The sequence below is a fragment of the Ictalurus furcatus genome, chromosome 16 (genome assembly GCF_023375685.1).
Source record: "Ictalurus furcatus strain D&B chromosome 16, Billie_1.0, whole genome shotgun sequence".
Classification (NCBI taxonomy): domain Eukaryota; kingdom Metazoa; phylum Chordata; class Actinopteri; order Siluriformes; family Ictaluridae; genus Ictalurus; species Ictalurus furcatus.
The window spans coordinates 21,892,493-21,909,070 of NC_071270.1; the positions used below are offsets into that span (position 1 = coordinate 21,892,493).

A 16,578-nucleotide genomic window follows, 5' to 3' on the forward strand; every position below is an offset into this window, starting at 1 on the left:
TAACTTATGTTAGTTTGAATTTTACATCAAACATGGTAATCATTATCATTATCATGATTGATCCATAGCAGGGCATAATCACATTCATGGACTCTTTGGACACGCCGATCAGCCTTCCATGCATGTCTTTGGACTGGGGGAGGAAACCGGTTTACCCTTAGGAAACCCCCGCAGTCTCAGGTGCAGCCTTGTGGTGTGAAATGAACGTTAATTCATTGGTTTTAGACAATTTGTCCGCTTTGATAATGTAATTAAATTGGAAAAAGGCTAATACATACTAAGTTGCTAGCTTGTTAATAAATAACAGTAGCCTGTTAGTGTTAAATATTGTTTTTACATTTTATTTACAGTCTATAATTGATTTAAGATAAGATAAACTTTATTGATCCCACGCTGGGGAAATTCCCTTAGAGATTTGATTAGAGATTTAATTCCTCATATATAGAGTATTTGTTCAGTTGTTTTTATTCTATTGTTTATTACATTGTTTTCCCTCATCTTAAGGCCTCCAGATATTCAGAATGCCCATGATGCAATGGTGGCTTTCAGTGACATCACAGTTCCAGAATGAGTTCTAATTCTATCGTCACTTAGTAACAGCATTTTACAAGCTGGTGATTTCACTTGTTACATGTTACTGATCTCCGTTAAGGTAAGGTATACGAGACTATTACCTTGTTTTCATTAACTAATTACTCAGATTAGCTTTAATTAGTAATAGTGTTCAGTATAAACTATGTAGTGTAGTTATAGTAGGCTGTACACTTCAACGTCGGGCTGTATTTTGAGCTGGTTAACTCACAGCGCTTAAATAAGCCACGAGCCGTGCCGTGTTTAACTTCAAAAGTCCTTTTTGCTGGTTTTTTTTTGCTGATTTCTTCCGTTTTTGTGTACATCTCATACCTGAGTAAACACACAAGGGAGTGTTTCATTGATAATGTGGTGACTTATTGAAGCAAAAACGTTATCCAATACCAACTGGACCGTTTAAAACTCTTAATAATCAAGCTCCTTCGTATCTTGTGGATCTTCTTAATCCACATTCATCAAACAGATGTCTAAGATCTTCTGATAGGTTTCTTTTGCATGTCCCTCGCTCCCGGTTAAAAACAAAGGGGGATAGAGCTTTTGCTGTTGCTGCCCCCCGTCTATGGAATCAACTGCCACTGGACATCCGCCTTGCACCTTCTATTACTACTTTTAAAAATAGGCTTAAAACATATCTCTTCCACCAGGCTTTTTGATCAAATTTTTAATTGTGTAAACAAATTTTTTATTGATTTTTTCTATTGTCTATTGTCTGCTTTTATTTGGTCTAATTCTGTTTCTATTTTACTTTCTGTACTCTGTTCAGCACTTTGGTCAGTGTTGCTGTGTGAAACGTGCTATACTAATAAATTTTACTTACTTACTTACTTGTGTGAAAATGTGTTTGCCCCTGTAGTTTTGATATTTGCATAACTTTTTGCTTCAACAAAAATAATTAAACAAATAAAAACTGTAGCGTGTGTTCACTCAGGTTGCCTTTGTTTTATGTTGTATTTCGTTTAAAGGTCTAAACCTATTTAGTATGAGATACACACAAAAACAGAAGAAATCAATAAACGCTCAGATTTCTCCTTTGCTTTTTTTTTAATTTTTTTTTTTAATGATTTAGCTAGTAGCAAGAAGTGTGCAGAGTAAAGCAGTGGTGTTGGAGTTTTGGGTATATGTCCCAATATGAGCGAGTTGACATTTCTATGTGGCACTTGAACACAATAACCTGATCTAAGTGTTTATTTATTTATTTTTTTCCTGCAGCAATGTATTCCAGGACAGCCGAGGAAACGAATGACAAGAAGGAAGATATCGTTCCTGAGCTATCCATAAAGTTTAGGATCTCTAGGATGATGTCTAGGATGATGTCTAGGATCTCTACGATAATGTCTAGGATCTTTAGGATAATGTCTTTCAATGAAGTCAGCCCGGACATTCAGTGGTGTGCAATTCTAGGCTTTTTGACACTGATCCTTGTGTGTGAGTCATGTTCCAAAAATGTTTCAATCAAGTTCATTAAGGCCGTATTCCACACCACTGCAAGAGAAACTCGGCTAACTTTGTATCGCAGTGACACGAATGCAGTGTGTGGAGTGTAGAAGTGTGCGCGTTTCAACGCTTCTGACAGTCTTCTCTGTTTCTCCGCAGGCATTTACTACATTCTCTGCCCCAGCATTGCATTCTTATGGGTATGACGATAAGCACATTTTTACACCTATATGTTCCTCTAGTGAATGAAAGCCCATTATATGTGGATAAGTGTGGATAAGTGTGACTAACCTGCCTTTGATGTTTTGACGGACAGAACGTCATGACTACCGTGATCAGCGTGATGTCTTCTTACATACCCCATCATGTGGCTGAGCAACACGGCGAATTGAAGAACACCTTTTCTGAAGTGACGAAGTGGACACAGCAGAGGACGCGCCGGGTAACAAGATCAATATTTGTAAAAAAATAACAGATCCATCACACGCCTAACACACCTTTTTAATGCTGTATGGAGATCTGGGGCAGATTTATGGAGATCTGCAGTCCCTATTTAAAAATATTTTTTTTTAAAGAACCAGAGTGTGTGTTCCAATTAAAGGGAGCGTGCAGGCATCATGGGAATATGTAGATAGATACGTGTGGTTTTTTTTTTGGATTTGCAGAAGAGAAGAGAAGTCCAGAGAAGTCTGGACTGACCTTCTCAGCTTGTTGCTGCAGATCAGGAAAAGCAAATGAATGAATGAATGAATGAATGAATGATGAGGTGTCTTTGACCTGACATGAGCTCTGTCTTTGCGCTCCATAGGAAGAGATGGATTTTTTCAGACAGGAGTTTCTGAAACAGGAGGACATGATACAGGTAAGAACGACATCACTGAAGATCACTGTGCTCTTCCATTATGTAAAACAATACCTACAGTTTTCAGATGTATAATGCATGACGTGATCCTCTTCTTACAGTCGCTTAGATCTGATGTGAAAGACCTTCGATTCCTTCTAGAAGATGCCACAAGGAGCATGAAAGAGTTGCAGGTACAGATAGAACTTCATGCTGCACCCAGCACTGGGTCGGAACAAATAACCCAGCATTTTTTTAAAGTGTGAGGAGAAATAAGGATTTGGGTTACTGAGTATGTTTGACACAAGCTCTTGTTGTTTTTCCTATAGATTCAGATGGCCCGTTTGATAAAGGAGTATTTTGAGAACCAGAAAGACATGGCACAGGTAAGAACACCATCACTGAACATCACTGTACTATACTCTTACTCTGTGAACATTGTTCAGATGTGAAATATACGATGTAATCCTCTTCTTACAGCTCCTCATGTCTGATGTGCACACGCTGAAACTTTTCAAAGTAGATGCCGCGACCAAACTGACAGATTTACAGGTACGAACAGAGCGGAGATGGAAGATGGAGGAATTTTTTATTTATTTATTTCAAAAATACATATTCATATATGTGTATGTGTCTGTGTCTGTCTTTTTCAGAAAGAGCTACACATTTTAAAGAACGATGGAACAAGAATGACAGACAAGTCTTCAGATAAATAATCTCTCCTCGATCATAACAGATGATTGAGGAGAAATGACAGGTTTTATAACACACACACACACACACCATGGGCGTAACCACGCATTCTTTGGGGGGGTCGTGACCCCCCCAATGTTGAGGAAATACCAATTTGTCCCCCCAATATACAGTATAAAATATTTTCTATATATCCCCCTTTAATGAACCCTGCCAACGGATCTGTCTTTTCTTCATCTATTCTATTTATTTACGTCTGTTCCTTTTTAATATATTTCCGTTTGTTAAGGGAAATAGGTGTGTGTCTCCACTCCAATTGTACACTTGGTTGCGCCCATACTCAACGCAAGTTCGTTGATATATTTTAACAGCTCAGTCTGTAAGAAATGGAGACAGCAGCCAAGCGTAGAAAAGTGCAGCAGAGCATACGAGCTTTTTTCAGACAGTAAGTAACTAGATACCTAAATAGTAGGTGACCTTAGCTTAGTATAGAAGGCATCATACCGTGGCTTGGTTAGTTCTTAAGAACGTCAATTAACTTTTGATATTTGCACACACACGAAGTAGGCTAGGCTAACGTCAGTTGAAGTTTTTGACCATTAACGTTGCATTCACTTGCATATCCTCCCTCCGAGTTCGTTGTGAACCCTCACGTTGTGACAGACTGTTATAAATGTGAGTGAAAGTGAGGAAAGTTGCACAGCATTTTGTTCCTTTACACTACATTTGGGCTAAGGACAACTAAGTGGACCCCCCCAATGTCCATACCATGGTTACGCCCTTGACACACACACCCCACACATCCACACGTGCACAGGTGTAATAGATGATGAATACAAAGACAGATGAATAGATAAAATCACTGTGTAGTGTTTGACTGAAGTGTGTATTACCTCTGCAGGGAATGCGCCAGGAGTCTGAGAAGGGAAAGCTGTTAGGGACATTTGTCTACAACTACGACGGAAATCCAATTCAGACCTTTGTCTTTGAAGCCGTCACCATTTTTTTTCTGCAAGCAATTCTTTATACAAAGATATTTCTCCTTTCCCTGAACCCTGAGAATGACCATATAACTCATTTAAAAAAAAAAAAAAAAGAAATATTTAATTAGATAAATAAAACTAGGTATTAACAGGAACTTTACACATACACGTCTAAACACATCACACCATCCAGAAAGATAAACAGTACATTAATACAGGTTTGAAATGCTAAATAAAGATGAATAATGCGACTGTTTCCAGAAATTTCTTTCCACGCTCAACCCAGTTTGATTTCATCAATATCAATGTGCATGGATAATCAGAGAAGAAACAGATATAAATTGGGCTAATTTTTTTTAATCTGAGCAGTGTTCATAAAAAAAAAAAAAGGAGCCAGATTAAGGGGCTAGATATTATCATGCTGTTTCGACACAGTGGGACATTTTAGTTTACACAACTGCCTGAAGTGAAAAGTTCGACTAGAGCTGAAGTGAGAGTGTGATTTGACACTGTGGGGGATTAACAGGAATAAATAAACACTTGAAAAACTGTTGTCATGCTTGAGGTGGTTTAAACATGGCCGCTGTTCCATCATCATCAGGTAAACAAACCTGTGAAAGAAACATGAGCTTACCATATGTGTAATAATAATAATAATAATAATAATAATAATAATAAAAGCTGCAAGCATAATTTTCGGGGGCCAAGCACCCAGACTCGCCAAGCCACATATTCACAGACATGCTATAATTGTTGCATAAGGAATCACAGGAAAGCAGAGCCATAGGCAAAGGGATTCATGAACGATTTAGTGAATTTAGACTGGAAAATTCCTATTTGCCAGTCTGTTATGGGAGAATGGTTTTGAATATCACAGTTCCTTTGCCAAGTCTTGTTCAGACAGGTCTCAATATGATGTGAGCCAAATTTGGTGAAGATTAGACAAAATTTGGAGTAGGAGTAACAAAAATGGCAGTGAGATGTAAGCATTTTTAGCATGTAATTATAACTTTTCACCAGTAGGTAGCGTTGCCTTCAGATTCGTTGGCCAATTACTGGCAAACTGTTTGGACTATTTTGTGTGGCTTACTCTGAAGATGGTGTGTGCCAAATTTGGTAAAATATGTAGGAGAAATAGTGAAAATAAAAAGTTATTGAAAAAATCCAAGATGGTGTAAAATAACTAGATGTAAATGTACGTAATGGAGGCTTGTCTCGACTCAGGGAATCCACGGATGCCTGGCTTTTAAATTTTGGACACACAGTTCAAAAGTTATGACCATAAACGCACTTCCAAATTAGACCCAAATTTGACCTGATGGTGGCGCTAGAGATTTGGCAGCACCCGGTCCAAATTTGGTCAGAATGTTTTTAAGACCCTCCCGAATCAGTGTGTCAAATTTCACAGCTTTTTACTAGACGGTTCTATGGGATGCCTTAGACACCATAGCCAGAATTTTAAGAAGATGAAGAAAAATAATACTAAAGAAAACCTAGAACAACAATAGGGTGCCTACACACCTTCAGTACTTGGCCCCCTAATAATAAGAAAAGGTAGAATAACAATAGAGTGCCTATGCACCTTTGATGCTTGACCCCCTAATAATAAAATACAGTAAATTATGTATTGAAAGATAAGTACACTCAGTAAAATCAACAGTAAACAATTTTATTTGATAAACAACTACACTCAAATAGTAAAGCTGCATTATGATGGCATGTTTTACAGCTTTATGATGTCCACAGTAATTAAGATCATGATAGTCTCACAAGTCAGGCGTCTAGTTTTCAATCTTCAGGTACTAACCATAGACTTTTTCCAACAGCCTGCCAGCAAACATGCCAAATTATTCTGTTTAATTACTAGTAAAAGCAGAAAGGCTCATTATCTTACTGACTAAGAACCCATTATTAACATGATTAACCTATGATTAAAAACCCTTTACCCTCAGCCCTCGTCTCAAGTGGAAACTGGGGGAAAATGTGTAACGCAATACGGGATGTGAACATGTTTAAAATGGACAAAAAGTTTCATGAGAAAGGCACGCATCTAAAACATGTCTACATAAGATTCATGAACAATTACTGTGGTTTCAGTAAAGTGGGCGGCAAATAAATGAAAATAAAGCAACATGATTTTATTTGAAATAAACAAATATTTTCTGTGTAGCGAGACAACTTGAAAAACAAACGGAAACTTTGTTGCTTTCCAGCAGTCTCTGTGTCTCTCTCGTCTCTCTCGCTCACACACGTGCTCACACAGCTCACTAACAGACAGAGAGAGAGAGAGAGAGAGAACACATAAAATGCCCATTCCCCCATACTCCTGCTGCACACTCTGCTAAACATACACCCCAGATGATAAAATATTACTTACAGGCTAATGACTTAATGGTGTTCAGAAGCGTTTAGCGCTCAGGCCTAGAGCTCTGGTCACCATCCTGCGTGCTACAGCTGTATTGGTGCGCGGCCGCTCCTTTACCGGCTGCAGGAACTCTGTGCATTACAGCATCACACACACACACACACACACACACACACACACACACACACAGAATCAAAAGTTTGTGGCTACTCTACTGAAATGTTTCTCATGATCTTAAAAACCTTTTGATCTGAAGGTGTGTGATTAAATGTGTGAAATCGGTGTTGTAGACAAAAATATAATCGTGCCGACGTATTCATTTCTTTCATTAGAAAACCAACATTTTATTTACAGAATTTTTTATTTTTTTTTTTTTTCCTTTTTAAAAACGGATGACTCGGAGCGAAATATTTCCAAAAAGCAGCCGATAAGTGTCCAGCGTCCAGTGTCCAACTCCTTTAATACTGTTTAAAAAGCATCTCAGGGAAATTCTTCAAGAAATCGGTTGAGAAAATGCCAAGAACACATTTCTGGAAATTCTCGGCAAAAAGGAGGTCTACTTTGAAGATGCTAAAATACTAAATTATTTTGACTTATTTGGGATTTTTTTTTTTAAATCACAACATAATTCCCATAGGTCCATTTGTGTTACTCCAGAGTTTTGATGATTCTAAAATGTGGAAATAAATAAAGAAAAATAAAGAATGAGTGTGCCTAAACTTTTGACGGGTAGTGTATATACACACACACCGATCAGCCAGAACATTAAAACCACTGAAAGGTTACATGCATAACATTGCTTATCTCATTACAATAACACCTGTCAGGGGGTGGGAAATAATATATTCTTACAGATATCATAACCAGGGTAATGAGGCATCTAAGGTGTAAACAGTGTCGTGATGCTGTTAGGCTGTCATTTCTAGTACGTGTGTTGTGGTTCTGAGAACTGCTCAGATCAACCGTAGTGTTCCCTGGATGTGTATTAAACATTTGCATTTGTGTGTCTGTGTGTGTATATTATACATATATGAATATACATATACATATACATATACATATATGAGAGAACCACAGCCTGATATGTCTGCCCACTAACATCGAGTTATCCACTCGGTGTTACTGACATCACTTGCTGCTACAGTACTGTACTGTATGCAATACAAGCACATCAGTAGTTAGCTAATTAACTGCTAAAACTAATTAAAAGGGAAACTAACTGGCATCTTTCTCAAGCTTGAGTGAGATTGTAGTCGGTATTTGCATCATCACAGTTTCAACATATTATTTACCAAGAGCCAAACCTGTCAAAATACTACTTTACCGTTTACCACTGCTATAACAGTTCAATTGTTTATTAGCTAAACGTCTCCAGGTACTATGTTGGTATCCTGTAATAATTAGCAGATTTTAGTATATTAGCCTATGACTGGATGAAACTGCTAAGCCTTTTTTCGTGACACAATATGAGCTCAGATATAGATGTGCATTCTTGTCTTTCCAACGTTGATTAACACTACATAAGAGCGGAGAATGGTAAAAATGAATTGTATGGAGTTAAGTGAGGCACTACATTTTTACCTGCACGTCTTGCTGCTTTGCCTTTGGCCTTTTTACTGGCCTTGGACAGCGTCCTTGTCTTCAGCAGCGGGTGTCTGACGGACAGAGCCTGCTGTGCTACACACACACAATCAAACAGCTGATAACCGACAAGAGAGGTTGTTGAAGTTGCAGAGAAGACACAGCACATCTAGGACTGAAATCTTCTGTAGTGCAAGCAAAGCTCTTGCAACTATTACATTTACAAACATTATATAGGGATGTAACTGATAACCGATACCTGCTGATACACTGGAAAAGATGCCAAGAGCGTGAGTGTTATCCACCCATTTAATCTTCATCCCTCCTTCACTGTGAAACACAAACCCGGACTGATCAGTGTCCATTCATGGTCAGAGTGTCGGTTTAAGGCGGCTGGGCTTGGCGGTACCTGTACTCTGAGAAAGCATCCAGCAGGTCATCGGTTTTGAACATCGATGGGAAGTCGTAGATCTCAATGACGTGGGCAAACTCATCGTGTTCGATCCAGACGTCGTCGAAGCTGGAGTAATCGTTCCGAGCGTTTTCTATCGTTGATGCTTCTTCCTTCAAATGGGCCATGATCTTAATAAGACAAAACACAAATAGAGGATTCTGACAATGACACAATGGAGGTGGGGGACATCCTGGACAGAGTGCCAACCCATCGCAGGGCACAATCACGCACACACTCACACACCCATTCGCACACTAAGGACAATTCAGAGAAGCCAATCAGCCTACTGACTAGCGGTTTGATTGCTAGCAACATGGCCTTCTGTTTCACCACTGTTATATTATGGTGAAAAAACCCCAACCATATCATCTATTCAGTTCAAGCTTCATTTATGTTTGGAGGATGGCCACGTGGCTATTTAGATTCGCAAAAACGTGAAGCTAGTTATTGCTTAGCCGTGCTAGTATTTCATAGGAATGGGGGAGGGGGTGGAGTCTTAAACACATCGTAATTTTAACCTTTAAATATCAAGAGTACGAACGTTTCTGTTTGGGGTGGGGGCCCTTCAGGGTGAGTTATGTTGAGTTTTGCTGAAGTTTTTCCAACAATGGCCTCCATGCTGATGTCAAACCTAATCATGTGATTCCTGTAAACAATGTGATGTCATTTCCTGAAATCGCAAGATGAGCTGTCACTCAGAGGGAGGGGACTGAAGATGAGACTCTCAGCCTGACACTGTTGCGCTCTTCTCACGGTCACGGCCATAAATAGGAAGAGCGTGAATTTGTCTCTGTACCTCGTGGTGGTAGTCGTCCGTCTCCTCTGCGTTCTGACAGGACGTATTCGTTTGTGAGGCATCTTCGCTGCTAGTTTCTTCCTCCAGAGTCATCGCCATGAAATAGGACAGAGTCTGATGGCAGTCCACAGGCTCCACCCCTGCAGCGTGCACCGTTGCGTCCTGCTCGCCCACCGATTCGTCGGCGCTGTCGGTTCCAGGCTCGTGGTTGGCTGGTGGAGGGTCGGTGTTGTCAGAACCGGACTCCTTGGAGACGCTGACGCTGAGAGAGCAGCTGGAGGAGCCGAGACTCGTCTCGCACTCGGACCGTCTCAGAGCGCGGGGGACATAAATGGCTTTATCCGGTCGTCTGCTTCCCTTGCCGAGAGCCGAGCGCGATTTTCTCTCTCTCCCTCTGCTGCTCACACACGGCTGCTCGTACACACTCCCGTCTGTGTCACTGCTGCACTCCTCCACCGGCAACCTGGCATACGGAGAGACAGACAACAGATTTATGAATAAACAGACAGACAGACAGACAGACAGACAATAATACAAAGATACCGGTTGTTTTTAAAAATATATTTTTTTTTAAAACTCGGATTGGTTTCTGCCACAATGCTATCATATAAAAGATTTTTTAGCAGTTTAAACTTCCAAAAAGTGGTGGGGACAACCTAAGGACATTTACACAGACATGTCTATTCACACACACCAGCTTGGACAACACAGTGCTCATGCCTTATTATACTGACAAACTGATAGGAAATGAGCAATCAAAGAAAGTGTAAGTCAGTGGCTGGGATTATGCGACAGTCACTGTGGAAGGTTGTGAGTTTAAACCCCAGCAGTGCCGAAGCTAAGTGCTAGAATTTGTGCACCATGCGTGATTTGATGTTATTCCGACTGTACCTGAGCTCGGAGTAGCAGACGGCCACTCTGCGTCTGCATGCCTCGCCCACGGAGAAAGTGCTCAGTTCTGGGAACTTCTCCGCCGTCTTGTGGATCAGAAACCGCAGTCGACTCGGCAAGGGTGGGAAGCGTAGGACGCTTAAAGTGTGTGTGGGGGGGGGTCGGAGGAGGGTATGGGAGTAAGAGCACAAAACAGACAACTAAATCAAAAATGTTCTTTGTACATTCTATGACGGAGTTCTGATCTCTTTTAACACTTTTAACAGAAGAGTGTTAACGGCATGCTGAAGGTAAAAGGTGTGCACTGGGACTGGGATTGCATCCGTATTGAGGGATTAGTTTCACCTGGACAGGAGAGGGTGGACAAAAAGAAAGGCAGAGTTCATTAACATGCGAGAATACTGGAAAGTTCGAAAATATTGAGGAAAAAAAAAAAACCCTGCGAGTGAGTAGGATTGGGATTGAACAGTCCCAGCGTGCACACCTCTGAAGGATATTTCAATAGCTATTAAATTACAAATTGTGTGTTTATTCTACAGTTAGTAAGGATAATACAATTAATAATAAATAAATAAATAAATAATTTTAAAAATACACTAGCTTTCAACATGTTGCACCACTGGACATAATGGTATATATTTATCTGTGTACCGGATACTAAGTCAGTTTTACACACATTCCTGTAATATGTGGTAAATGACGCGGTGTTAACAGTGGCACGTCCGGATGTTTACACGTGGATGCAGAAGCGCACTAACAAGTAACAGCTATTAAACATATAGTGCCTTGCAAAAGTATTCAACCCCCTTAAAATGACCAGATTACCAGTGATACTTACATTCAGCACGTTTACATGGACAACAATCCGATATTAACCTGATTGAGACGATACTCTGCTTAAGAAACTAGCATGTAAACCGCGATTTTTTATCACCTTAATCCGATTAAAGTCATACTCGAAGTAAACACAAATGGAATTAAGACGTGTGGAGTATTCCTGTTTTAGTCGCATTATTGAAGTTCGTTACAGACCTGTACACACCTTAATCACACTATTAACGTCGTGTGAGAGTTTTCACCGCATCGTGAGACAGGACACGATCACAAACGACAGTGCTCAACTGTTTGACGGCAAACAAGAGAGCACGGCGGCGTCCCAAACCACGTACCGTGTTATATAGTATAGCGTACGTACCTGCTATATAGTAGGCGAAATACATGTATCTCAGCTACTATATAGTAGGTAAGTACGTGGTTTAGGACACAGCCCGTGGTTTCAAGCAGTTGTCTATTTGCATGTATAGCATGACAAATAATTAACTGCACTTAAAGCTTTCGTAAGATTTAAAATGAAGCACCCAAAGCTGTATACGGTCCCATAACAAAGACGAACTGTATGTCGATACGTGAAATTCTGGAGGGACGTCGGACGGCGTGACGTGGGGACGTAATGACGTGTGCTGTTAATCGATCTCTGTTCTATAACATGTAAAACGGCTACATGAAAGGAATATTTTAAAAGCAACTCTTGAAAACACCTTAATCAGAATACTGTCTTCTTCAGAATAAGGTCAATAATTAGATTACCGCTGTCCATGTAAACGTAGTCACAGACTGTTCCAGTATTTTTACTGCAAACCAATATGGTCTTAAAGTAAATTGTAAAAGTAAAAATCCATGATTTGTCAGCAGATCTTTAAAAATAAAAATTACAAACTGAAAAATGCTGCTTGCGTAAGTATTCAACCCCTTTAGACTAGTGCTTCTTAGAACCACGTGTTGTTACAATAACAGTTTTAAGTCTGTTGGGGGTAAGTTCCTACCAGCTTTGCACACTGTTCGGGAGTGATTTTCACCCAGTCATCCTGGCAGACTTTGTTCTACGTTCTTCAGGTTGGTTCAATGTTGTTTGTTGACTACAATTTTCAAACAGTGCCATGATTTTTCAATGGGATTCAGATCTGGACTTTGACTTGGCCAGTGCTGAACGTCCACCATTTTGGTTTTAACCAATCCTGCATCGAGAAGTGGTGGCTCAACGGTTACAGCTCTGGGTTACCGCTCAGAAAATCGGGTTTCGAGCCCCAGAACTGCCAAGCTGCCACTGTTGAGCAAGGCCCTTAACCACCATGGGTGCTTCTCATTTCTTATTTGTGCATCCTCATTTCCTTTCCTTGCATCTTAGCTCCACCCCTAAGGATGTGAGAGAAGGATGCAAGGATGAGATTTCAGGAGAGGCGAACTGAAGCACGTCGAACGGAACATCCTTGCTCTCTCAAGTTACTTCAAATCGACGTTAATTAATAACCGTGCTCAGCTCGATTACCTCACTGCGCTTCAGGGATCTGCCGTTATGTCTATTTTTTTGATGTGCTGTTATGTTGTTGGAGCTTGCTTAAGAGCAACATTCTAGGGCGTCAAATGCAAATGCATTTTGGGTGATCCATCCATTCTCCCTTCAATTTTGACCAAAAACCCAGTTTCTGAAGATGAACAGCATCCCCAGAACATGATGCTGCCACCACCATATTTCATTGTAGGGATGGTGTTATTTGAGGTATGGTCCATGTTCGGTTTGTACCACACGTAGCACTTTGAATCTTGCCCAAACAAAGTATCTTGATCTTGGTCTAAATCACATCAACATTTAGACCGTGATCTTTTTATTTTCCCCCATTACCGGTTAACAGTAACGCCTTCGTAATTGCTTAATATTTTCCAATACTAGAAAGATTTTAAATACCTACAATAATGATTTAAATCAACATGAGCTAGAAACGATCTATTAAATATGCACCAGGCGTGTCGTAGTAATGGAAAGCTGTACACTGGCATCATTTTGCCTTTCTGCTACCTTTTCTGATCATCTCTCTGCTGGAAGGCATCCAGCTCTTCAAGGACTTTATGTACAAATTCACTCTCTTGCTTGGGCAGGTAGGAGCCATCGAAGCAGGGAAACGCCAGCGTGCCAAAGTAGAGGAGCTGTCGAAACAGACAGAATACATCAAAAAACACACCAAATAAATCCAAACATTAGTGCCACGCGACAGTGAAGAGACTCGCTGTACGTTACACGCACCAATTCGATTCAATTCAACTTACTATAGCAAGTTTAGCAATGGGCACAAATCAGCTTGATGAAGTTGAAGACCAGAGGTTTTTTTTGTTACAAAACCACGTAGGTTTGCACAGGAAGTAAAGTCTGGAATTACTAACGACTCGGTTCAGCTGTTCAGAATCGGTTCCTTCTTTTGGGAGTCAGTAACTCCGTTTGTCGTGCGCTTTGTATAGAATGTAATTGCTGGAACTAAGAGACCCAAACATGTCCCAGCATGATGGTGTCCCTGTGCACAAAGCAAGCTCCATGAAGACATGAAGGTTTGCCACGGTTGGAGTGGAAGAACTAAACCTCAACCCCATTATCCTATATAATTGTGTACTTCTAACTTTGTGGGAAGAACCAGATATGGGTGTGATGGTCAGGTGTCCACATACTTTTGGCCATACAGTCTGCACATATCCAAGTAGACCACAATAACAGAACTCACACTACAGTCATTTGGGCTAGTAGCTTTCATTTGTTTCAGCTGTACCTTCCACCCAGTGTCAAAACTTTATTAATGAATTATTCCTGCCTTGTTTAATGACCCCTTAACCATATATCTAACAAAATTAGCTGGCTAATACGCACAACCAATCAATAATTCTCCCCATTGTTCGCTAATTTAAAGGCAATTTTTTAATTCATTAACATGAACTATTATCTACACGATACAAACGATGACACAGGAGATGAGGGACATCTAAAATCTTCTATGCACCCTACAACGTATCTAACTAGCTAGCTAGCTAGCTAACATTGTTTTGCTATTTTTCACACCCGTATTCCGTTTAATCCCGCCTGCTGCGCTCGGATTGGCTACACGTAACGCAGTTGTCTAATCAGAATTCTAGTAACCAAAGCGAGCGCGGAGGAAGGTTTATTGCTGGCCAATCAGGTTGTATGAGCCGGAATACAAGTGGGAAGGATAGTTAGTCATAGCGTAAGAAACTAGTTTTTGGGTTCCACCCCCCCATCCCATCATGTCATGTCTTCACCCGTAATTAATTAATATTTGCTCTTACCTTAGATGAGAAGTTAAAGAAAGAGCGGCATTAAAAAAAATCTGATAAAAGAGAGTTTTTCATTTAAAAAAACGGCACTCCGAACCCGTTGAAATTCAAACGGCTTAATGCCGCTCGTTAAAAATAACGCTGGTTCAGGGCGCGTGAAGGATTATCGCGGCCTCTAGCGAAGAGACGTGGAACTGCAGGCACAATAATGCGGCATATGCATCGATTATCCATAACATTAAAACCACTGACAGGTGACGTGAATAACATCGATTATCTCATGACAGTGGCACCTGTGAAGAGGTGGGATATATTAAACAGCAAGGGAACAGTCAGTTCTCGATGTTGATGTTGTGGAAGCAGGAAAAATGGGCAAGCGTAAGAATCTGAGCAACTTTAACAAGGGCCAAATTGTGAGGGCTAGACGACTGGGTCAGAGCATCTCCAAAACACCAGGTCTTAGTATGTTAGTACCTACCTAAAGTGGTCCAAGGAAAGACAACCTGTGAACCGGTGACAGGGTCATGGGTGCCCAAGGCTCGATGATGTGCGTGGGGAGGGAAGGCTAGCCCGTCTGGTCCGATATTACAAAAGAGTTACTGTAGCACAAACTGCTGAAAACGTTAATGCTGGCTGTGGTAGAAAGGTGTCAGATCACACAGTGCATCGTAGTTTGCTGTGTATAGGGCTGTGTAGCTGCAGACCGGTCAGAGTACACATGCTGACCCCTGTCCACCACCAAAAACTCCTACAATGGGCATGTGAGCATCATAACTAGACCACGGAGCAATGGAGGAAGGTGGCCTGATCTGAAGAATCACGTTTTCTTTAGCATCATGTGGACGGCCGGGTGCGTGTACCTGGGGAAGGGAGGGCACCAGGATGCACTATGGGAAGAAGGCGAGTCGGCGGAGGCAGAGTGATGCTCTGGGCGATGTTCTGCTGGGAAACCTTGGGTCCTGGCATTCATGTGGAAGTTACTTTGACACGTAGCACCTACCTAAACATTGTACAGACCAAGTACACCCCTTCATGGCAACAGTGTTCCCTAATAGCAGTGGCGTCTTTCAGCAGGATAATGCTCCCTGCTACACTGTGAACAACGTTCAGGAATGATTTGAGGAACATGACTAAGATTTCAAAGTGTTGATTTGGGCTCCAAATTCTCTAGATCTCAATCTCATCGAGCGTCTGTGGGACGTGCTGGACACACAAGTCCATCCATGGAGGCTCCACCTCGCAACTTACAGGACTTGATTACAGGATCTGCTTTTAACGTCTTTTCTTGCATGTTAGATATCCACAGCACGCCTTCAGAGGTCTTGTAGAGTCCATGACTCGACAAGTCAGAGCTGTTTTGGTGGCACAAGGGGGACCTACGCAATATTACCCAGGTGGTTTTAATATTTCGGCTGATCTGTGTCTTTATGTACTTTTAATAATTAATAAAAAAATGTGTAGAGTTAACAAAAATAAAATAGAACATACAGAAACAAGGAAGTATGATCTATACAGTTTCTCTACAAAATGTAATTAAACGTACGGTGTTTTTCATTTAAACCACTGGCACAACACAGTCTACATATTATCAAAGTCAAAAAGTCTTTTATAGACAAGCAGAATAAAAGTCCACAATTTTGTTTGCTTTAAGATTATTTTCAAATGAATGATCTTACACACACACACACACACACACACAGCACCAACATAAATGCAGTCTGTATAAGCACACTTTGGCTTTTTCCATTTTTTAAAATTATTTTAAATGAATGCGCAACACAGTAGGTTGAATTTACATTAACTTTATTACCATACACATTTTAAATAAAGGTGTGA

At 40.6% G+C, this 16,578-nt stretch overlaps 2 protein-coding genes across 2 annotated transcripts; one reads left to right on the forward strand and one right to left on the reverse strand.

Moving 5' to 3' along the window:
- The first annotated feature begins 462 nt into the window (after positions 1-462).
- Positions 463-4,794, forward strand: LOC128620056 (uncharacterized). Its single transcript, XM_053644701.1, has 10 exons — positions 463-652; positions 1,801-2,016; positions 2,185-2,225; positions 2,342-2,467; positions 2,834-2,887; positions 2,989-3,060; positions 3,196-3,252; positions 3,347-3,418; positions 3,520-3,623; positions 4,461-4,794. The coding sequence occupies exons 2-9, from the start codon at positions 1,803-1,805 to the stop codon at positions 3,580-3,582; spliced, it is 699 nt and encodes a 232-aa protein (XP_053500676.1). The 5' UTR covers positions 463-652; positions 1,801-1,802; the 3' UTR covers positions 3,583-3,623; positions 4,461-4,794.
- Positions 4,795-6,195: 1,401 nt separating this feature from the next.
- On the reverse strand, positions 6,196-14,049 carry r3hcc1 (R3H domain and coiled-coil containing 1). The gene is made up of 9 exons (XM_053645960.1): positions 14,014-14,049; positions 13,484-13,611; positions 10,630-10,767; positions 9,739-10,201; positions 8,898-9,070; positions 8,748-8,818; positions 8,489-8,584; positions 6,920-7,038; positions 6,196-6,809 (listed from the first exon to the last, which is right to left on the reverse strand). Exons 1-8 carry the CDS (start codon positions 14,047-14,049, stop codon positions 6,941-6,943), a joined length of 1,203 nt encoding a protein of 400 aa, XP_053501935.1. The 3' UTR covers positions 6,196-6,809; positions 6,920-6,940.
- Between the last annotated feature and the right edge of the window lie 2,529 nt (positions 14,050-16,578).

Coding starts and splice junctions, on each gene's coding strand:
- r3hcc1 (XM_053645960.1), bottom strand. CDS start 14,049: ATGGGGTTGAGGTTTAGTTCTTCCACTCCAACCGTG. Junction 8,819..8,897: donor GATGCTTTCTCAGAGTACAG/GTACCGCCAAGC, acceptor TGTGTTTCACAG/TGAAGGAGGGATGAAGATTA. Junction 7,039..8,488: donor CAAAGCAGCAAGACGTGCAG/GTAAAAATGTAG, acceptor TGTAATGCACAG/AGTTCCTGCAGCCGGTAAAG.
- LOC128620056 (XM_053644701.1), top strand. CDS start 1,803: ATGTATTCCAGGACAGCCGAGGAAACGAATGACAAGAAGGAAGATATC. Junction 2,468..2,833: donor CACAGCAGAGGACGCGCCGG/GTAACAAGATCA, acceptor TGCGCTCCATAG/GAAGAGATGGATTTTTTCAG. Junction 3,061..3,195: donor GGAGCATGAAAGAGTTGCAG/GTACAGATAGAA, acceptor TTTTTCCTATAG/ATTCAGATGGCCCGTTTGAT.